Source organism: Lupinus angustifolius, chromosome LG15 (genome assembly GCF_001865875.1).
Source record: "Lupinus angustifolius cultivar Tanjil chromosome LG15, LupAngTanjil_v1.0, whole genome shotgun sequence".
NCBI classification, from domain to species: Eukaryota; Viridiplantae; Streptophyta; class Magnoliopsida; order Fabales; family Fabaceae; genus Lupinus; species Lupinus angustifolius.
The window spans coordinates 4,305,281-4,329,495 of NC_032023.1; the positions used below are offsets into that span (position 1 = coordinate 4,305,281).

Genomic DNA, 24,215 nt, shown 5'->3' on the forward strand with positions numbered 1-24,215 from the left:
GTTACACTAATTCAAATTGGGCAACTTGCCTAGATACTAGACGTTCAATTTCTGGTTATTGTATGTACCTAGGGAACTCATTGGTTTCATGGAAATCAAAGAAACAAAACATGGTTTCTCGTTCATCATCTAAGGTCGAATATAGAGCCCTTGCAATTGCCTCATGTGAAGTTCAATGGTTAACATATCTTTTGAATGATTTTCATGTTAATTTCAAGACCCCTGCCTTATTATACTGGGATAACGATTCTGCACGTCATATAGCTGCAAATTTTGTGTTCCATGAGAGAACAAAACACATAGAAATCGATTGTCACGTGGCTAGGGAACGTTTACGGAACAAACTTTTTCATTTGCTCCCTATTCCCACATTTGAGCAGGTTGCAGATTTACTTATAAAGGCTTTAGAGCCTTCTACCTTCACCTACCTATTGTCCAAGCTGAGAGTAATTAATCTATACTCTCCGACTTGAGGGGGTGTATAAAATATAACATGCCTTATATGATCTTTTCCTGCATTGCATGCACATTCTACTTTGTTCTGGTTTCTTTGGTTTTTTAGTTTCTCTCATCTAGATGCTCGTGATCAAGACAAGCATACATTTTCTCATGGACATCAAAAGCATATTGATTCAGAAGCCTGAAACTTATGGATATTGACACCACACTTGGTTTATTAAAAGGATCATCCTACTTCTCATATGGATGCTTCCTTTTGGAGTATGAATCATGCAACAAAGCTTATTCTCTTTATTTCTACACATGTTCATCATTTCACATGTACTTCATAATTAGTTGGTTGAGTTAGTTATGTTTGTTATTTTAAACTAACTCTTGCTTGTGCAACAAGGCACCATGTATATAAGGATCTTCGATCCTTCTTTGTAGAACAACCAACACATATACAATCAATAAAGAGGTTTTGCATTCAAGATTCATTCAATGAAATCCAATACTCATCCTTTCCACTATATAGCTTGTGAGGTTCTATTATGTGTTTGGTCATATTCTCTATTTCTTTCAATTTTTCTTATTATTCTTGAGCAAAAAATGTCCATATTTCATCAAATTTTTCTCTTGTTATCTTTGAGCAAAAAAAAGCTTATAAGTTCATCATATTCTTCTTGATATTCTTGAGGCGTATATTGCCCAAATTTCTCTCATTCTTTGGCCAAGAAACCAATATGGTATTCTTGAGATAATATTTTGATGAACAACATCATTACTTTCAAATTCAATCATTCTTTGAAGTTTTCTTCACCCTCCTCTTCATTGCTTACTTCTTTTATATTCATCTTCACTTATCTTTCTTGGTATACTATACTATACAACAATGCATGCATGTAGGACTACCCAAAGTGACTCAATTCAAGAAGTGAAATAAATCCAACAAGAAGATAATAAAGACAAGAAAGCATTAGCAAGAACCTAATTCACAAACTTTGACATGAACATTAGTTCTTGGAGCATGTGTTCTCTAAGAATTGCTCTTCCATATTTTCACACCTCTCATTCACATTCACACTCTTCATGATATTCCAATGAATTCTCCACTCCAACAAACCACTTTGAGAGCTTTGGTATGGCTTGCTTTGATAACAACTACTCCAATTGCTTCGCTATTAATAACGAATGGCTCGAACATGCCTCCAATAATTTCTGCCACCCCTCAAACTTTGGACCAACCATCATTCATAATTTATTGATTCCATGCGAAATGGAGCTATAGAAGAAGATTTGAGAATGTCAGCAATATTGAATACCTTTGGTATGGTTCATGAGGATGAACATCACAACATTACATTACCTTTAGTAAGAGAAGAGAGTCATGTATTTTGAGGCCTCACCATGGAGTTTTTACACCATGTGGTGCCCCCTGTATTACTAATGATGAACATATTTTGGTTCTAGAAGATCGTTAAGGGTGTGGTTAAAACTCCTATAAAAGCAAAGCACAATCAGAAAGTCTAGTATATGTGTTGTTGTACTTTTTGTATTCATCTATGACCCTTAGTTGTTTTGGATTTAGTATAGTTTTGCTATCTTCTACCCAAGGTGAGAGTCAATGGTATTCACTCTCCATCTTGAATGGAGGTGCTAAAAGATTACTCATTCTTAGATAGTTTTCGGTTATGGTAGTTAGGATTGTTTTTACTTTAAATGGTAGCTTGGGTTTCAAGCAACTACCAATTTTTCTATTGTATAAATTCTCTACTCTTTGTCTTTGTGTAGAGTGAATTCCAATAATGAAAGTTCAATACATTTTCTTATCTTTTTGCTCTTTCAATTTCCTTCTTTTTCTTGGTGAATTGCCAAAAAACTAAGAGGAAATCATTTGAGATAACAAATTATTACCTGTATACAATAGCATAAATAATTCATGATTCTTTCCCGTGGAAACTAAGACATAATAATATTGCTCTCATACCATATTAGAAATCAAAGAAAAAGAAAAGTGTGTGTATTTCATTCATTAAATGAATAAAATTGAGTTGAATGAATTGAAATACAAAGAAACTAACAAACATATTATACAGAAAATACAAGAGACTTAACTCTAACTAATTAACTAAGCTATTTTACATATGTTTTAATCATGAAAATTGAACTTAAAATGATTTTAAGAATGCATTTTTAATCTTTCAAAATACTCTGAAACAGGCAAAACACTATTTAAGGATGAAATTTCCTAATGTATATTTAGCTAAGTGTACATCGATATAAATGATTAAATATTATGAATGGTTGAATTATATACTTACCAATGAATTGATATCAAAATTTTGTCTAGATTTATCAACATTAGACTGTAAAGTATAAATTAGAGGGATGTTGTCCACTATTCAATCCCATTTTTTTGTCCTCAGTCAAGTATCCCGTCGTTCTTTAGATGAGGAAATAATCCACTTGGAGATATTGAATAGTGCAGCTCCAAATTGAAAATCAACTTTTATCATTACACAATATCTGTAGTCTAGTTTTATACCAACAAAAAAAATATATACATTAATATTGTATGTATTATCATTCATATTTTATTATAATTTGTTCTTCGAAAAAATAATTCAAATAAATGATAAATGATATTATAATTGTATATAAATATTTAGACTCTATTTCTTCACCATTATTACACGCATGAAGAATGTTGGTAACATAACGAAAACCAGAATAATGTTGGTAACATAACGAAAACCAAAATAATGTTGGTAACATAAGAATCTAATACCAAATTAATTGTAAAATTGATAGCGTGTTTGACTACTAATGAGGTAGGTGGATGGTTTCGTTTTTAGGGATGACAACGGGTATGGGCGGGTATGGGTATAGCTACCTGCTACCTGTTTCAAAATAGAAGAGTAATACTTATACCCGCCCATACCCATACGGGTATCCGTGTGCAGGTATTCGTGGATATTTCTGGGTACCCGTGGGTACAATGGATACCCACAAGTTTCCTCTATTATAAATAAATTTTTAAATTTTTACTTCTATTATGTTTCAAATAAGATAAAACTTAATTATTTTTGTACATTTTGATTGAATATTTGACAAAAATGCTAAATTTATTGGTGTTTTCTATTTGTGTGATTTTTTGTTCTCATTTAACAAAAAAGTATATATTTTCTTTGTAAAATATGTTTTTACACATGTAATAATATTTGTAGGGTGTTTCACCACCAAACTCAATAAAATATGTAAACAAAGTAAAGAGAAAAAATATACATAGTGTAATAAATATTAGAATAATGTATTTTTTATTTTAATTAAATATAATATATTAATCATATAAATAACTGGTACCCAGGGATACGGGTACCATAATACTCGTATCTGCCTGTTGTACTACAAATAATTTTAAAAACCCGTTTATAATATCTGCGGATACCCGTTTGTGACCCGTACGCATACCCATACGGGTTTTACCTGCGGGTACCCACGGGTACGGTTTTTTTTGCCATCGTTTTTGCTGCTGCTTGCACTATTCCTAATGCCCCTCAATAAATTATTATAAGTATAAAGACAATAAAATATCTTCTAGTTTAATGTGATAAGTTATATACTTCGGTCATTAAAATTTTGACATTTAACTTATTTAATCATTTTCTATAAAAATATATCTAAAACTAAATAAAACAGTACATATATTGACTATAAAAAATAAGTTATATCACAATGTGAGAAATACTTTATTTTACTGTGATGTAAAATATATATGATCACCATATTATTAATTTAAAACTAGATAAGTTTCCTTGAAATTAACTAGTGGTGATAGGCACTTCGTGCCTGCTAGCCCATATTCATACTTTTACAATGTTAATTTAAAATTTATATATTTTATTTTGGAGAATTATAATATTTTTTTGTATTGAGTATAATTTATATTGTACTTTTTATTGGAGATACTTTATATTATAATATTTGTTTTATTATAATGCTAGAGAGGTGGTTAATAGGTTTGTGGTGATTACATACTTATATATAATTATATGGTTTTTTTTTTGTAGAAATTAAAAAGTTTAAGGGTAAAATAGGAAAATGAAATTACATCATGATAGTTATTTCATGTTTTCCCTTTATATATAGTATAGATAACAATTGAAACCATCAATTCTCCTTACTGTTAAAATGACATATATTTTCTTAATTCATATCTTAAATCTTATATCACATTAATAAAATATTAATTGAAAATATTAAATATTTATTATTTTTTCCGTATTTACTTTAATATGAATAAAATTTATTCTTCTATAATTTCACTATCATCCTCTCCCATTCAAGAAACCCCAATCCACTCATCTTATGTTGGAAGAAACTACACAACTCCTCTACCTCTCCATTCCAAAACCATCTTGTTTGCTGGTTTGCTTCTCCTTATTATTAAAATTAAATAAATATTTTTGCACATCATCATCCTTGTCATTATTTTAACACCCCTACCTATTTTTAATTATAAAAAAAAAGGCAATTATGATTGGTGTGTCACCTTTTTCTTCAAGATTACTTCTCCTTCAACCTCACCAATTAAAATTTCTCACCCCTTCTCTCACACTCTATCATTAATTTATTATTATTATCTTTTTCCTTTCATCTATTCTTCTACTTCATAACTTGCTTTCTATCCAACTTCATATATTTCGTGCACTTAAACTCAATCCCATAACCATGTCATCACTAACTCCACTTTCTCAATTCAATTCCCTATTTAACAAACCACGTCTTCTTCCATCATCACCGTTATCAAATAAATTCCCCTTACCCGTACCGTTTCAGTTAGTTTCCCGTTCGGTTTCGGGGATGCCGAGGAAGGGCGTTGTTGTCGTGTCTGCAACAACCGCTGAGAAGCAGAAGAAGCGGTACCCGGGTGAGTCGAAGGGTTTCGTGGAGGAAATGAGGTTCGTGGCTATGAAGTTGCATACGAAGGAACAGGCTAAGGAGGGTGAGAAAGAGGTTAAGGAACCAGAGGAAAGAACCGTTGCTAAGTGGGAGCCTAGCGTTGATGGGTACTTGAAGTTTCTTGTTGATAGCAAGTTGGTTTATGATACGCTTGAGAAGATTGTTCTAGAACCTGTTTATCCTTCATGTAAGTTCTTCTTGTTGATGTTGTTGTTTTTTTTTTGTACTCAGTCTTTTGGTCTTTTGCCTAAGGAAGTAATCTCTTGCTCTTCTCAATGAGTGTCACTCAATCGAAAAAGTCATCCTATAATCTAGCAGACCTTATATAATTAGACCAATACCTTCTTGGTTGTTATTGGATTTTTATGTGACTTTCAAGGGTTAAGTTTTCACAATGATTAGATATTTTATGTTTATAATAAACTTGTAGAGGCACGGCACAATACTGCGGCTAATAGGTAAAACCAATGTTGCATGGGTAGTTTAAAATATGATGGGTATATATTTATGAAAATTGTTTTAAAATTGTGCCATTTTGGATTGATATTTAGGCTCTGTTTCAAAGTTTTGTTTCGGAGGGGAAGAGAAGGTATGATTATGGAAGGAGTCTTGTTTTGGAATCTCAAAGTATTCTTTGTTTGGAGTTTGGGGAAAGAAAGAGAAACACTTTGAAAGTTTTTTGAAGCCCTCTAAAATCTTTCATATGCTCATTTTCATAGTCCCCAAATAAAAGAGAGGTTTAACTTGATTTGTCTGTCTTTCTCCTTTTCTTCTTTTCCCCTCTTTGTCCTTTGATCATCTCATCCCCTTTCTCTCGTAACTCCCAAACATAGCCTTAAGATTTTTCCTTTTTTTTTATAGCTGCATCATAATACTAAATATGAGTCTTATAATTAGTCTCTCATCTTCAAATTTTAGTTGGTTTTGGGTCTATTATCCTAAGCCTCTCGCATCCTTTACTAGTGCTAACTTTGATCATTTGCACCTAATTATATTTGCATTATGGTTACCATTCTCGTATTCATGCAGCATAGCATCATGGATACCTTATTCATACTGTAGTTTTGAAGTCTATAATTGTGAAGCTTACCTCAAAGACCATTACAAAATATGAATATGGTACTCTGACATCCTACATAACATGATGCTTGAAAACTTTTCATCTTCATCCCTTCCTTCAACTACCCACCTCCAGTACTAGTAGAAACTTTCATTATCAGTTTGGCTGAGGTAGATTTCTTTTGTGATTCCTTTCTATTAATCTGCCCTTTTCTTATTGCCATAAACTTTTTTGACTATCTTTCATGGATACCCTCATAAACATATTTGCCTCATTTTGATGAATATCATGAAGTGTTTTTTTTATCTATAATTATATCAGAGCTATCTATGTACAATGGTTATTTTTTCATTTTGGCTTCCTGTTGATTCTTTAAAAGCAACTCCCATGGGTGGTTTGCTTTCTTTGCAAATTTGAGAGTCAATTGGACTCACAGAGTGTAACTTCTATAACAATGTCCATGTTTTATATATGATTATAGATGGAATTTGTATGAAATTAGTATTTGGGCCAAATTGGTGTTTGTTTTTGGTTTATGAATTTTTATGTATTGGATAAAAGAAAATGGAAAATGATGAAGATGGTGGTGCCACAAGCAACATAGATTGATTGATAAGCCAAGGATGTTGGCCACAAGCAATGATGTTTGATGAGAACTAATTTAAGACGTCACATCAATGGTGATAAGCCAATGAACGCCATAAGGAAGGTTCCTTGATAAGTTCTAAGTGTAGGAACAACACTCAACTAACAAGTAAAGATGTAATCCAAAATAATATTCACGTTATTCATTCATTCATGCGCCATTCAGTTTACATATGAAGTTGAAAATAAAACATAATATTAAACATGTAATAAAGTTGTGTTTCCTATGTGTTATGACCCTCCCTTTGATTTGGCTCGGCCAAGATGATGCTCATGCCCAAGGTTGGTCTAGGTTCATTGAATTTCCAAGAAAGGAAAGAATTTTAATCATAACTTCTTGTTTTTGAATTCCCACACGGCATATTCCCATTATGGAAATAAATGATTTGGTGCATTGGAGTCTCATACAAATTGCTTAAGGTTTGGAATGATAATATCTCCTTGATTTGAATCCCCACACGACTTGTGCTCATTATGGGGATAATAATTCTATATTTCAAATTTGAATCCTTACCATTTGCAAGCCTAATCCATATATGAAAGGTGTTAATTTCATGTATTTGAATTTCTTACCACTTGCCTTAGTTGTATTTAGATTTTCTCTTCATTTGGCAAGTCACAATCCTTTGTAATTGAATTGAATCATGCTCTTTCTTAGGAAAAAAATTTCACATGGTTTGTTTATAAATGTGGTATTTTTTCCTTATGAAGAGGACTCATTGAATTTGGCTATTCCATATCGTGGAAGGATTTTGAGACATTAAGGAGCCTTGTGGTATTTATCACCAAAGAATTATGTGCTTAAAATCATTTCCTTTCTTAGAAGGCTTTATGATTGAATTCAAATTCAAATGTTTGATGAAGGCCAGCTGTGTGGTAAGATAATTCCTTGTCATATATGAAGCAAACCCTGTGAGAATTTCTTTTCTAAGAAAGAACATGATTCAATTCAATTACAAAGAATTAGGACTTGCTAAATGAAGAGCAAATCTGAATACAAGTAAGGCAGGTGATAAGAAATTCAAATACATAAAATTATTACCTTTCATATATGGATTAGGTGTACAAATGACAAGGATTCAAATTTCAAATATAAATTATTATTCGTATAATGAGGATAAGTTGTATGGGGATTCAAATAAATGAGATATTACCATCCCAAACCTCAAGCAATCTGTATGTATCCATCCCGATGCACGATGAGTTATTTTTATAATGGGAACAAGCAACTTTACTACAGGTTGTTTAATGTTATGTTTTATTTTCAACTTCATCGTGTAAACCGAATGATACATGAATGAATATTATTTTGGATTAAACCCTTGTTAGTTGAGTCTTGTTCCTACACTTAGAACTTATCATGGATTCTTCCTTGTGGCGTTCATAGGGTTATCACCATTGGTCTGACGTCTTACCTTAGTTCTCATCAAGCATCCTTGTTTGTGGTGAACAACCTTGGCTTATCAGGCAATCTTGCTTGTGGCACATTCCCCCTTCATCTCTTAACCAAGTTCTTTTATCTCTACACTAAAAATCATACTCATTCCACTCCATATTCGTACACCATTGGTCTGACGCCTTACCTTAGTTCTCATCAAGCATCCTTGTTTATGATGAACAACCTTGGTTTATCAAGCAATCTTGCTTGTGGCGCCTTCCCCCTTCATCTCTTAACCAAGTTCTTTTATCTCTACACTAAAAATCATACTCATTCCACTCCATATTCGTACACACGTCCATTCCACCCCATACACAAATTACAAACCCAAAAATAAAACATCAAAACCGTGACAATATAAATAAGTCCATAAACAAATTCATTTCGAGAGTTAATTTAGTTTTAGGCAAGAATGATCGGCAAAGAAAGCAACCTACTCCCTGGAGGTTGCTATCATTCTTGAGGCTCTGTTAGGAGTTATATAGTGTACAACCTTCTCACTGTGGCAAGGTAGAGTTTATATTTGGTGAGCAATTAATTGCAAAATCATTAGGTATTATTCCTAATTATGCATTTTAAGCTTCTTGATATTCTGGGAGATGTTCGTTGTTGCTTTCTTCAAGCTTCTGAGTGTTTGTTGCTGTTATCAAAAATATTAGTTGTTTTTGGGTACTTAAATTATAGAGCATATCCATAGACTACAACCAATTAGTCGTTTGCTCCAATGTTTTTATGTTCTCAACTAATCTTATTGTATAATGCTGAAGTTTTGCTCTTTTTGTGTAGATGCTGAATTCAGAAATACAGGATTGGAAAGGTCTGCAGCTTTGGAAAAAGATTTGGCATGGTTCAAGGAGCAAGGTCATGCCATTCCCGAACCTTCCTCTCCTGGTCTTACATATGCTCAATATCTTACAGAGTTATCAGAAAAAGATCCCCAAGCCTTCATTTGCCACTTTTACAACATCTACTTTGCCCATTCAGCTGGTGGTCGAATGATTGGGAAAAAGGTAACCGATCATATGCATTGAGAAAGGGTTAAATTATTATGTATATCACCGATTATAGATCAGGGGTGAGGCTACGTGTATCTATCCTCCCCATACCCCACTAAGTAGTAGCTTCATGCACTGAGCTGCCCTTTTATAAAAAGATTATATAGATCATATTTGGTATCAGTTGTCATTTTTGGACAGTAAAATCTGTTTTATGACTAATATGGTTTGTGTCTCGGAGATATAAAAACATGGTGAAAATTTTTATGAACTAGGAATATTTCGATTTTGTTTTACATAGAATATCCAGATAGTCCCCTAAATTTTATATGTGGCCTGTTATACAGATATTTGCAGAGTTGTGTCACATATGTACTCTGTTTTACTTTCTCTTTGTGTCAAATACTTTCTTGTGTGTATCATAGCATGATAGTAAAATATCAATATTAATAATTATTAGTAATATTGATGATATAAGCATGCATGTTTGGATTAGAATAGCTTCTCTACTGAAGGAAAAAGCTTTTCACCTCAAAGCCCTTTTGGAAGCATTTTGATTGTATAATCATTTTCTGAAGTTAAATAAGCTATTCCAATACAACTGAAGCCTGAAATGCAACCTTGCAGCAAATATTCAAATAGTGTCATTTCCGATTAATCAATAAGGGTATAGGAGAAAGAATTGACTGACCAGCATTTTGCATATGTCTGATTTCCCACCGATTTTAGGTGATAGGTTGAGGTTTCCAGGAGCATATGGTTGTTATAACACTGTAATCCTACTCATAACATTAAAAAGTAGGCTTTACTATGTTCTACATGTTTCAGTAAATTTCGTTTGATTAAGTAGAAACCAACAGTGAAAGTTTCCTTATCTTTTCTATGCTGAAGAATCTCCTGCACATTAACCTTAACCCTTTCAGGTTGCTGAAAAGATACTCAACAGCAAGGAGTTGGAGTTCTATAAATGGGATGGTGACCTATCCCAATTGTTGCAGAATGTTAGGGACAAGTTGAACAAAGTTGCTGAAGTAAATTTCTTGATCTTTCTTACTTCTTTGCATACACTTCGTTAAAATCTTCTAAGCAATAAGAAATAAGCTGATTTTTTTATTGCAATTTTAATTTCTCATAGTTTTCAAGGTTTTTTAGAGGGGTGAGTTCAAATCCTAGAAACAGTTTATTTGCTTCTACCCTCCTCAGACTTGATTAACTGAAAGTCTCGTGCATTCAGCCGCTTTTTTTTTAGTTTTCAAGGTTTTTGAGTTAGGGTGGTAGTTGAATTTCTTCTCTGTTGTTTTTACACAGGAATGGACTCGTGAAGAGAAGAACCATTGTCTGGAAGAAACAGAAAAATCATTCAAGCTCTCAGGAGAGATTCTTCGTTTAGTTCTATCATGATATACATGCCTTTTATAGTTGTGTAATTATTAAATTGCATTGTGAAAGCTAAGAATATTGTGCTAAATGTATATAGTATGTACTCTGTAACTTTCAATTCAATAAGGAACAATAGTCCTAATGTTGCACGCAAAGAGCATTGTGATGATTAGAGGTATAAATGTTTAATTCAGTAGATTTTTTTGGTATATTTCAGGAAACGAACACAAACACATGGTTTGGTTTCGTTCTTTTAACGGTAAATTTAACTATATGAACCGAACCGTTCTTGAATGGTTCAGTTCGGTTTCATGATTTTTCCTATTATTTTTTTATAAAAAAATTTGGTTCAAAATATATATAAGAGATATTGTTTGTCCATAAAAGGAAAAAGACTATTAAGTGAACCCTACTCCTATTATATATGTGATAATTCAATTTTTTCTTTATAAATTATATAATTGTTATATATGTACTAACAAATAAACAATTGTGTGATTCACTTTTTTTACTCATCTATATATAATTCATAATTTTTTATAATAATAGTAATAGTCTTTTTCCTTTTATTTTTTTGGTATATTTTAGGGAACGAACACAAACACATGGTTTGGTTTCGTTCTTTTAACGGTAAATTTAACTATATGAACCGAAGTACGTTCTTGAATGGTTCAGTTCGGTTCCATGATTTTTCCTATTATTTTTTTATAAAAAAATTTGGTTCAAAATATATATAAGAGATATTGTTTGTCCATAAAAGGAAAAAGACTATTACTATTATTATAAAAAATTATGAATTATATATAGATGAGTAAAAAAAGTGAATCACACAATTGTTTATTTGTTAGTACATATATAACAGTTATATAATTTATAAAGAAAAAATTGAATTATCACATATATAATAGGAGTAGGGTTCACTTATTCCAAGAGTAAGTTTTTAACCTTACTTCCTATCAAACCATTAATTCTAATATACTCACTAATTCAAACCATTGAATTTCTCTATAATTGATGACTGAGATAGGGAGTAAGTATTAAAAACTTACATTTGAAGTGAATTCCTCCTCATATAATAATACAATTCACAATTAATAACATATATCTTTATTAGTAACATATATAACAACACAATTCACGATTGGTAACATATATATTAATTAGTAATACATATTATAGTTACATATATACATATACATATATATATATATATATAACCTTACAATTTATATGTAGTCACAACAATACTATATATAACAATATATGGTATATATTAGTTTCAAACTTAATACTACAAAAGTTGTAAAATATGTTCCAAATAATCAGGACATTAGAAAACAATTTAGTAAGTAATAACTTGTATCATATTAACATACTAACAATTTAGTAACATGCATAATACTACAATTCAAACAAAAAATGATAATTTAAGCTACAAACTTGGTTGAAGAATTTAAACAATAATAAAATATTATTCACTAATATATATTTGTTAAATATGCGACTCGGTTTAGTTCCAACGGTTTCTAAATTTATAAAACCATAAACTGAATCGAACATAAATGACTCTTTAAACAAATAACTGAACCGAACCACATTTTGTAATTTCATTTAAACCACGTTCCATTTTTCGTACCTACACAAATCCCTCGTGAGTCATAACTTATATATTTAATTAATTTATATAATGTATATTAAATTATATACTTATATATGTATTTTAAAATCTTGCGTGAGATTAAACAAAATTATATTCTTTCATTTCTATAACCATTAGCAAATATATTTTTTTTTTTAAAATAAACAATGGTTCATAATTACAAAGAAAATGAAACTCAAAATAAATATACTTTATTTTATTTCCAAAACTTGTTACTGAAAATATAAGATTGGAATAAATAAATGATTTAAGGGAAACAATGGTACATAAATCATCATTTTGTTATTATTATTATTTTAAGACTTGTTGAAGAATGTGAAAAATATTGTAGACAACGGATGTATTTTTATATTGTAAACAATGTAGGATTCATGTATTTTTATATTGAAATTATTATAAATAATGTCAGACTCAATGAATTTTAAAAAACAATTGGTAATATTATAAATAACAAAATCATATTTTCATATTGAAATGTTATTATTAAGAAACAACAAAAGACTTGAACTTATTTTATTACTCAAATATTTGTTGTTTTGTATGATTGGTGAATTTTGAAAATGTTTGAGTTCAATTCTCCATCTTTTTTTTGTTTAAACATGTAGTCAAGTAACTTTATAGAAGTAATAAAGGGAGAGAAAATTTGTTATTTACTAAAGTTGAATTTTAGTTCCTTCATTAAGTTGTGAAAAATAATCATTATAATCTTAATAACGCTAATATGTGCCAAAATTATGTTGTCAGTATTCCTTATATGAAGAGTGATACACAATACAAAGAAGCAAAAACATCATAAATTGTAAATAGAAAATATAGCTATAGTTCCAAACATATGCTGCTTAAATACAAAAGGAAAATAGTAAATTTATTATCAATTTCTATCTACAACTGTAAAAGCTGTCAATTTGTTCTAACTAAATGTATCATTAATTAATTTAGAGTAAATGGCAGTAACACCCATTGAAATTTAGCTTAATTACACTTACCTTAAATTTATTTAAAAGATTAGACTCACATCCCCTATAAGATAATTAATGTAATGTATGTATATAAAATATGGGCAATTGATGTAAGTCCATAAAAGGGTAGGCTTGTTTGTGTACTTTTAGTAAATCTCTTAGGGAATACCAATATAATTTAGTCTTATAATTATAATCTAGTTATAGAATTATGTTATGACAACAAGGGTGGCAAATGAATGAATTTGGATTTGGATCCTAATGAATAGATGAAAAGTCATTCACCAATTCATATAAATTCGTTTAAATCATATTTTAGGTTATCCAATACATCCATGACTCCATTTGATTTGGATGGATGAATATCCAATACATTTGATTTTTTATTGGAACAAAGAACATTGGAGAAAATTATTCTATTAAAAACTAATATCTTAATAAAACATGTTTTAAAATCATTTTAAAAAAAAAGGCATATTTAAAATCATTTTTAAAAAAACACTATTAAAATTCATGTTTTAAAAAAGTGTTTTTAAGTTTTTTTTAAAAAAGGTGTTTTTTTTTAACTTTTGACAAAATTTAATTTTTTCAACACTCTACAAACATACGACGTTTAAAGTTCTACATGTAAAGTTTTTATCAAATATTTATATATGTTATATACTTAAGAATATACTTTTAATATTAACAACATCCACATATCCATTGATCTCAACATAATAAAATATTCAAAGTGAGAGTGAGAATCATGAATGAATTTGGATGAATTTAATTTTCTTGAATATTAAATGAAATTGAAAAGCAAAGGAATGCCATTTTTTAATGTTTGTTCTTTGTATGGATTGGATATTCATCCAAATTGATATATCTATATATATCTATTAGATATAATAGATGAATTCAAATTCATCCATTTCTAAAGTATCCATTGGATTCCATCCATTAGCTTTAATAGACGGATTTGGATGAATTTAATTTACTTCGGTTTGAATGGATTGCGGATTATGGATAATTTTGCCACCTCTACATGACAAGTTATTATGATGTTTATAGTAAAGAGTTATGGGGTTGCTTCTTGTCCATAGTACAATAGTATCTAGAAATGGCAAAAGTATTGTTCAACCCATTCATCTTGCGTCCACAAATTGCTCTAAAATCAAAAGCTATTATGAGCATTCTCATTTACTATTTGGGACAAATTTTAGTGTCATGTCCATTTTAATACAGGGTAATGAGCCGCCAGAAGGTATAAACAATTACATAAATAAATGATTAGTACCCTGAAAGAATAGTACCATAACCTTAGACAAGGCAGACAAGAGCAATTCCATAGGTTGCACAATACTACTAAAGTTTTGGAGGCGATCCACCAAGAGTTCATCAAATATATAAGCATCTTTGATAAAAATACAAGACACAATTTCTTTGAAATGAAATGTTACTCACCAATGATAGAAAATATGGAGAGATATTTTCAAAGAATGTCACGACAGTTCTACTTGTTAAATGGCTATAATGTGAACAATTTGAAAAAAATATATATGGCTTCTCACCCACAAGAACTCCAACCAGAACCTCATAGGATGATAACTGGTTCACAAAATGTTTTCAATGGCCTTACTCGAGGTCAAATTTACTAGTTAACAGTATAAGCTCTTGACAAACTTTGCAAGCAACATCAATTATTCTCTAATATATTGAAACAAAGATCCAAAATCACTAAGGCATGCACAAAACAATACCTAGAAATCCATTGCAAGGAGAAGAGTTGCACTTGTTCCACAAAGAAGAAGTTTCACAAGCAAAAGTTCGAGAAACTTTCTCGACGAAAAAAGAAACCCTTGAAGTTTTTTGAAGAAAAGGGAAAATAGGGAAGAATAGTGGCTAAAGGTGTTTCATTTGTGGATAGAGAGGACATTTTTCAAATATATGTCCAAACAATACTACGAAAGTCGCCAAACTCATGAATTCCTTAGAATTTCTAGAAGGAGATATAGAATGATTGTACTCAAAATAATGTTCTGCAGATGATATGAGACTACTTTTGATGGTTACTAGCCCGACCTCAGAATCAGAGGCTTTTTCTTATGGTGAATACCTTCCAATACTCTTCCTCTAAGGAATAGACAGTATATCATCCACTCCTCCACTACCTTGTGTTAAAATCCAAATCCTCCCCTCAAAATTTGCTCACCCGAAAAGGGTAATTGCTTACATGAATACAGGAGCACATCACACAATGATGAATCCGAGCTCCGATGAAGCTTGGAGTCGACAATAGCACTTTTTCCTTGCAGAGATGGAAAAACATTCAAGACTTATCTTGTGTCAAAATCACCCGTAGGAATAAGTTTTTTTCTCGATGCCTTATATGGACAAAGATCATTAGAAGGAACCTTCCCAACAAATATATACTCATCGACAAAGTTGTATATGCTATGGCCGGAAGACTCCAAATCCACCATTCGGTAATCAAATACAAAAGAGAATTCAAGCTATACTCTAAGATAACCAAGCTCTACTCTCTATCATAAGCCTTTGGCGAATTCAAAGATATAGGTTGAAAAGCTCGTATCTTTATGTGCACACAACCATGAAAAGTGCAACCATCCAAAGCCCCTATGGTAAAATCCAAACTTCATTGTCCAACTTCCGTTCAAATTGAATGAAGATATCAATCCTACACAAACAACAAATTCAGGAGTGAATCTTCATGATCTCCTTAAGGCTAAGAAAGAGTATGCTCAAATGTTAAAGCAAGGCCTTATTGAACCAAAAAAGTCTGAGTAGGCATGTCAAGCCTTCTATGCTGAGAAGAGATCTGAGAAACTAAGAGGAAAGAATAGGATAGTAATTAACTATCGTTTGTCAACTACTTCCTCAAAGATGACAAATTTCCTATCCTTAAAGCATCTTCCCAACATGTGTTAATTAGAGACACCAATATATATTCAAATTTTGATCTTAAATCTTAGTTTTGGCAACTTGGATTAAACCATGGTCATCGTCACAAAACTGTAGTCTACATCACAAATGTACAATACCAATGGAGTGTCCTACCTTTTGGGTTGAAGGTTGTCCTATGTCTCTTCCAAAAGGCAATGATGAGGATCTTTGAGCCTATCCTAGATAGAATCCTAATCTACATTGATGATATTCTTCTGTTCTCAAAGGACAAGTCCTCCCACAAAAATTTATTAGATCAATTCTTCAGTCTTGCCCAACAACATTAAATAATTTTTTAAGAAACGAAGATTCAATTAGGACACACTAAAATTGACTTCTTAGGAATACATTTTTCCAATGGGAGTTACTAGCCTCAATCACATATTGCAAAAGAACTACTCAATTTCCTTGATGAAAATCTCTCGATTAGGCAATTTTAATAGTTCCTTGGGATCCTCAATTATGTTCAGGATTTTATCTCCAATGTGGTATGATGGATGAGTCAGCTCTCCAAGATGCTGAAGAAAAATTTTGCTCATTAGAGTTCACAACAAACCCTAGCGATTAAGGAACAAAAGAATATCACTCAAAATCTCTTGACACTCAAAATCCCAACTTCCGATAACCAAATCTTGCAAACTGATGCAAGTGATCATTTGTGGGTGGTAATCGTGATTGAAGAAGTTAAAGAAAGAAGGTATTATTTTAGACAAGCCAGTGGCTAATTCAAGAATACAGAAAAACATTATCATACTACCTATGAATAGGCTTTTGATGTCAAGTATGGAATACAAAAAAATTTTTTTTTTTATCTCAGAGGTCATACATTTGAAGTACAAATGGATAACTTCTCTTTCCCCAAGATTCTAGAATTCAAAAACAAGATGTCACGAGATCCTTAGATACTCAGGTTGAATAATTGATTTTCTATATATGATTTTACTGTTAAACATATTAAAGGTATCCAAAATTTATTCCTAGATTTCCTTTCTAAACCAAACAAATCCATCAACTTCATCACCACTTTCTATGTTTTCCCACTAATCCTAATGGTTAACCCATTACCAAATTATGCCTCCACTACTATAGACCTCCCTCCACGTGTAGATTTGTCCTTTTCTCCTCAAAGACCTAAAGAATATGCAAAGAACCATCTTCTTTCATTTTTTCATAAACCTCATACACGTTGCAAGGATAGTTTTCAAGAAAATCTCTTCCATTCAGTGATTCCTTTCAAAAATGCTATCTCAATCAATCCTCACCATATATATGTTCTTTCAGAGGATCTACTATGGTACACATGGTGTGTCACTGTTTTATATGCCATGTCTATTGCTTTGCGAACTCAAGCCACCTACAGGTTCCTTACCGATCCTCAAAATCATGACCATTTATTTTGGACTCTATTAGAATGGTTTTCTCCTTTAAACTAGTGGCGAACAAGATTTAATAATGCCTTAAATTTCTAGAACAATAAAATATCATGTAAAAAATTTCCAAAAGCTTAGGACCATTTTTATCGTTTAGAGGCCTTATTCACGACACCCTACTACCAATCTTTCATGTTTTAAAAATCAAACTTATATTTGGGATACCTTTGATATATATCATTTGGTAGAAAGTTACAGGAAGGAACTTGAGAATCACTTAAACGAGGTTAATTTTTATGAATATGTGCTAGATAATTCTAAGAGAACTTGCATTAGCCACTGTGACAATCTTGTCAACTTCCAAAGGAACAAATCGATACTAACAAGTAAGTAACTCGTTCTACCAAAGAATGAGTGAAGCAAGCTCCTCTAGACAAACTGAAGTAGAAATCAACCAATATGGCAGTAGAGACTCAATAATGGAATCGGTGGACCAAGATGTTCAACACCTAAATGCCGAGATAATGGATATACTACTCGTAGAAAAAATCCATTATGAAGAGACAAGACTACACTAGTAGTACACAATGTATCTAAGATGGAATAAAATAAAGTAAGGTATGGTGTAAGACAAAGTATGATGTAACATAAGGTGTGATCTGAAATAATTTATCATGTAAGATAAGGTGTGATGAGTAGTAAGGTAGAAAATAGTGTATTGTAAGGTGGAGAGTGATGTGAGGTAAAATGTAATAATGACTAATGAGTTGTAAGATGCTTATAGTGAGGATAAAGGTCCACTTCCTTCTATAAATAGGGAAGCTTAGACCATGCTTGTATCAAAAATAAAACTTGTGCATTAGAAATAAAACTTGTGCATCAAATTTAAAAGTCTGACTTTTGTAAAAAGATAATAAAAGAATATAGAGAGGATATGATTTAACATAATTAAGATTATGAATTGTAATTTTATTGAATTGATATCAACAAAGAGGATCCCTATTTATAGGAATTATAACAGAAGCTAAAAGGGAGGTGATGAACCACTCACCCCCTATAATTAACTAGAAAACATTTACTGAACTTAATCTGTAACAGAAACAAACCTCTAATTGTTTAACAATTAGAGCTAAACCAAAACACATGTTATAAATTGAAACCAAGTTTCAATTTGACACGTGATCTCTAATATACCCCCTGAAACTGAGGGTAGTTTGACTAGGGAAGCTAAGTCAACTACTCTGAGTTGTTTCCTTAAGATTAGAAATCTAGTCGTGGCTAAGGGCTTGGTGAGTACATATGCAGTCTGAAAATCAGATGGAATGTGCTTCACTTGAAGAACTTTGGCTTGAATCTTGTCCTTGATGAAAAAGAGATCTAACTCTATGTGCTTAGTCCTGTTGTGAAGAATAGGATTATGAGCCATAACTATTGTGCTCAAATTGTTACAGAGAACGAAAGGAACTTGATGGGGAACCTTCAATTCTGAAAACAAAGACTCCACCCAAACTAATTCTTGAGAAGCCAAGGCAAGTTTCTTTGACCACCAAGTTATGATAGTAGGTCCAATATATAAGCAAGCCCCTGATATTGACTTTCTATCATTAGGATCAGTAGCCCAATCTGCATCACATAAAGCAGTAAGGCGTATAGGCAGATTGGGAGCTGCAACATGCTTAAGGTGAATTCCAAGGCTGTTGTTCCTTGCAAATACATTTGGATCCTTTTAACTACAACCCATTGTTGCTCAAGGGGCTGACTCATGAATTGGCAAACTTTGTTGACACTATAGGCTAGATCAGGTCTTGTTATTGTAGCATGCTGAAGTGCTCCAACAATAGACCTAAACAGAGTGGGATTGTCAAAGAGTTTGGAGTCATTTTTGGATAGCTTACAAGTAGTGGCCATAGGTTTGATGCTAGGTTTAGTAGAGTCCATCTTTGCCTTTCTGAGGAGATCTTTGACATACTTTGTTTGTGATAGACATAAGGATCCATTTGGTAAATGTTTGACCTCAATGCCCAGAAAATAGTCTAAGTTCCCCATCTTTTTTAGAGCAAATGTGGAGTTGAGGTTGTCAATTAGTTGAGAAATCTTTGAACTAGATGACCCAATGACAATAATGTCATCAACATAGACTAAGATGAATGTTTGATGGGTACTTGTGATGGAAATGAACAATGAGTTGTCACATCTACTGTTCTGAAATCCCAACTAAATGAGGGTACCTTTTAGTTGTTCAAACCACTGTCTAGGGGCTTGTTTGAGGCCATAGATAGCTTTGGGTAGTTTGCAGACAATAGTCTTGTCACCATTCTGAAAACCAGTGGGTTGATTTATGTATAACTCCTCATGAAGGAACCCATTCAGAAACACATTGTTTATGTCAAGTTGTTGAATAGTCCATCCATAGGTAACAACTAGAGTGAGGATAATTCGAATATTAACAAGTTTGACTACAAGTGAGTATATTTTATTCTATTTAATACCTTGTTGTTGATGAAAACCCTTGGCCACAAGTCTAGCTTTGTATTTGTTGATGGAACCATCAGGATTTTCTTTAATTTGAAAAACCCATTTGCACCCAATGGCCTTTTTGTTTGGTGGCAAAGGAACCAGGGACCAAGTTCCAATTTAAGAAGAACATTATACTCTTCTTGCATAGCATTATGCCAGATAAGATCAAGTAAGGCTTCTTTTAGGGTCGAGGGTTCAATATGAATAAGAAATAAGTTGGAAAGGTTGGGAAGGATGGATTTGTTGATTCCAACTTTTGACCTAGTTGTCATAGGGTGAGAGGAGGTTGGAATAGTTAGGATAGGTAAAGAGGATGAGGTAGAAACAGGTGAAGATTCATATGAGTTTGTTGGATTGCTATCCATTGGTGGTGAAATAGGATTAGGAGAATCTGGGTTAGATGAGGATAACTATTGTGTGAGGTTATTTGGAGATGACTGAGAGGTGCAACAGTGGAAGGTGTATAAGATGGTTGAGGTAAATGGTGAATGGTGGTAGATGAAGAGGTGTAGTCCTTATGTGGGTTTGAGGTTGACGTTGTGGTTTGGGTTACTGTTTTGAAGGGGAACATAGTTTCATTGAAGGTTACATCCTTTGAGATATACAACCTGTCATCCTTAGACAAACATTTGTATCCCTTATGGGTTGATGAATATCCCAGAAAGGTGCACTCAGTGGATATGTAATCAAGTTTGTGCGTGTTATAGGGTCTAAGTAATGGGAAACAGGCACACCCAAAAATTCTTAGGGCAGTATAATCAGGGTTAGTGCCAAACAAAACAAAAAATGCTGATTTGTGATTAAGAGTAGGGGTGAAGGCATATTCTCAGAAGGATAAGAGCAAACTAGCATGGGCTAACATGGTCAATCTAGTTTCAACAATGTGCCTATGTTTGCGTTCTACTGTACCCTGCTGGTGATGAGTGTGAGGGCAAGATTAACGGTTATTGATGCCCAAGCTGGATAGATAAGAACTAAAGGGTCTGAATTCACCCCCTCAATCAGTTTGGACAACCTTAACTATTTTGTTGAATTAGGTATGCACTATTTTAAGGAAATGTTTGAAGATAGTGATAATTTCAGATTTTTGTTTTAGGAGATATATCCAGGCGTGTCTAGTTTTGGCATCCACAATGGACAAATAATACTTGAACCCATATTCGGATAGGATAGGTGTAGGACCCCACAAGTTAAGATAAAGTAAATCAAAGGTATTAGAGTAGGTACTAGTAGATATAGGTGAAAGAACTCTATGTGATTTACCATAACAACAAGCATTGCAAAAATAGATTCTGCTTTGTTTGACTGAGTGATGTTACAATGAGACAAAATAGTTTTTACAACAGGAGTATGTGCATGTCCTAAGTGACAATGCCACAAAACAAAAGAGGAATTAGACTTAGAACTAGAACTAGCTAAAACTGTGGGTTGGATCTTTGCATCTGGACTTGAGGTGGATGCATAAATGGTTGACTTCTTAGAAAAAAGACTCTGGAATGCATATAAGCCCTATGAGGTGAGAGACCATTTGAGGAGGATAATGTTAGAACCACGTGTTTTAAAAAAAACATTCATTAGGATGGAATTCAAAATAGCAAGCATTATCCTTAGCAAATTGTGAAACACTGATTAAATTTTTCATTATGGTGGGAACTAGAAGTAAATTTTGTAAAGAAAGGGAAAAGTGTGAATTGATAGGAGAGACAAAAGAAGTAGTGTCATTGTAAGAGATATGAGCTTTAGTACCATTACCCATATACAAGTATTCTGGGCCAAATTGCTCAATTGGATTATGAACAAGGGAAGGGTCAGAAGTGATGTGATTTGTAGTACCAGATTCTGGAAACCAGATAGGGTGTCTGGTTTCAAAGTCATCGGTGGTGACATTAATTGCATATGGTGGGTTTTTGTTATGAGTGTAATTGGGGTTAGGATTTGTGGCATATTGAGGAAATGGGTTTCTAGGATTGTAGCTAGAGGTTGGATAATATGAGGAGTAAGGGTTAGAGGGGTAAGGAGGATTATAGCTAGTGAATTGGTTGAGAAGTTTAAAGGAATGTGTGTTTCGGTTAGGTCTTGAGTTCCTGAGGTAAGTTGGGGGGAGGTGGTGTGGGTGGGAATTGAGATGGATATGGATGATAGAGATAGGGATTTGGTAAGTCATGATTAGCATAGTAGCACCAGGAGATGTCATGACCTGGACGGTTGCAATAGGTACAAAAGAATGAACTAACAAACCTCCCTGAAGGTCTACTTCCTCGGGAAAATTTTCCATTTCTTCTTGCAGAATGTCCACCACGTGGTCCATTGCTGAAAGATTGAGGTATAGAGTCATATCTATTATGAGAAGGAGACCTTGGTTGAGCATAAGGAGGAGGAAAGTGTCCAGGATCAGAAACGAAATTAGGGGATTGAGTTGAAGATGGAGTTGTTGCTATGTTGGCAAATAAGGCATCAGAAATGGCCTTGTTCTTGTTTTTGAGAAGTCTTGATTCAAAAGTGAATAAGAAACGCTCTAGGTCATTGACAGATGGAGTCTCAATCTAGCTTTCAACCGCTGTAATCACAGGTTGAAATTCTTCTCCAAGACCATCAAGAATGCAATCTATGTGTTCAACTATGGAAATAGGAGTACCTATAGAGGCTAGAGAATCAGAAATGACCTTGATTCTGTAAATGTAATCAGAGATGGTGTGAGATCCTTGAGATATGGTGCGTAGTTGAGCTCGAAGTTGTCTGCTTTTTGCTTTAGTGTGATTATTGCAGAAGGCATGTAGTTCATCCCAAATTGGACTGAAAGATGTGCAACCAAATAACATGTGGTTGTAAAGATTCTGAAATGGAGTTGAGGATCCAAGAAAAGATTGTTTGGTCTTGTTCTTCCCAACTAAGGAAGCTTGGATTGATGTGGTGTTAATTTCTATCATACTCTGAGAGGAATCTGGGGGAATTTCAGTATGGTGAATGAACTTAATTGCCTTGTTGGATTTGAGGACGACAATCATGAATTGACTCCAGGTGAGATAGTTATTATCACTGAGCTTGGTTTGTGGGATAGGAAGAGAGAAAGGGGGAAAGAGCCCTAATAAGAGGGGCAGAAGCATGTGATGGAGGAGAGGAATGATCGGTGGTGGTGGCCATTAAAGTGATTGATACCATGTAAAAAGATAATAAAAGAATATAGAGAGGATATGCTTTAACAGAATTAAGATTCTGAATTATAATTTTATTGAATTGATATCAACAAAGAGGATCCCTATTTATAGGAATCAGAACAGAAGCTAAAAGGGAGGTGATGAACCACTCACCCCCTATAACTAACTAGAAAATAGTTACTGAACTTAATCAGTAACAAAAACAAACCTCTATTTGTTTAACAATTAGAGACTTAGAACTAAACCAAAACACATGTTATAAATTGAAACTAAGTTTCAATTTGACATGTGATCTCTAATAACTTTAGATCCATTCTACATTCCTACCTATTATGGTAACATTATATAAAATCAGCCAATTGGTGACAATTATTTGTGTTACTATGGTAGGTGCTGCCGACCAGTATGGTATCAGAGCCACTTCAAAAATACAAGAGGTATATGTGATATGAATATTATGGTGGGGTGAATAACAAAGATAACCATCATCAACAGAGTTTCTAAATGTGAAGCGCTATCAAATATTCAAGTCTTATCCACTTTTTGTTATGCTGACCCAAACCCAACCAGGTAAACCAGTCATGATGTGGTCCGGCCAAACCTGGACTAATAAAACACAGCTTAAATAATATCCTTATAGTTTAATCCTAAGCCTGACACTCATTTGGGCTTTGACAGGCAATGGAA

At 32.8% G+C, this 24,215-nt stretch overlaps 1 protein-coding gene across 1 annotated transcript; it reads left to right on the forward strand.

Annotated features, from left to right (window-relative positions):
* LOC109328549 (heme oxygenase 1, chloroplastic-like) lies at window positions 5,019-11,087 on the forward strand. Its single transcript, XM_019562057.1, has 4 exons — window positions 5,019-5,590; window positions 9,333-9,556; window positions 10,465-10,572; window positions 10,850-11,087. The coding sequence occupies exons 1-4, from the start codon at window positions 5,173-5,175 to the stop codon at window positions 10,940-10,942; spliced, it is 843 nt and encodes a 280-aa protein (XP_019417602.1). The 5' UTR covers window positions 5,019-5,172; the 3' UTR covers window positions 10,943-11,087.

Coding starts and splice junctions, on each gene's coding strand:
- LOC109328549 (XM_019562057.1), top strand. CDS start 5,173: ATGTCATCACTAACTCCACTTTCTCAATTCAATTCCCTATTTAACAAA. Junction 5,591..9,332: donor AGAACCTGTTTATCCTTCAT/GTAAGTTCTTCT, acceptor CTTTTTGTGTAG/ATGCTGAATTCAGAAATACA. Junction 9,557..10,464: donor GTCGAATGATTGGGAAAAAG/GTAACCGATCAT, acceptor TAACCCTTTCAG/GTTGCTGAAAAGATACTCAA.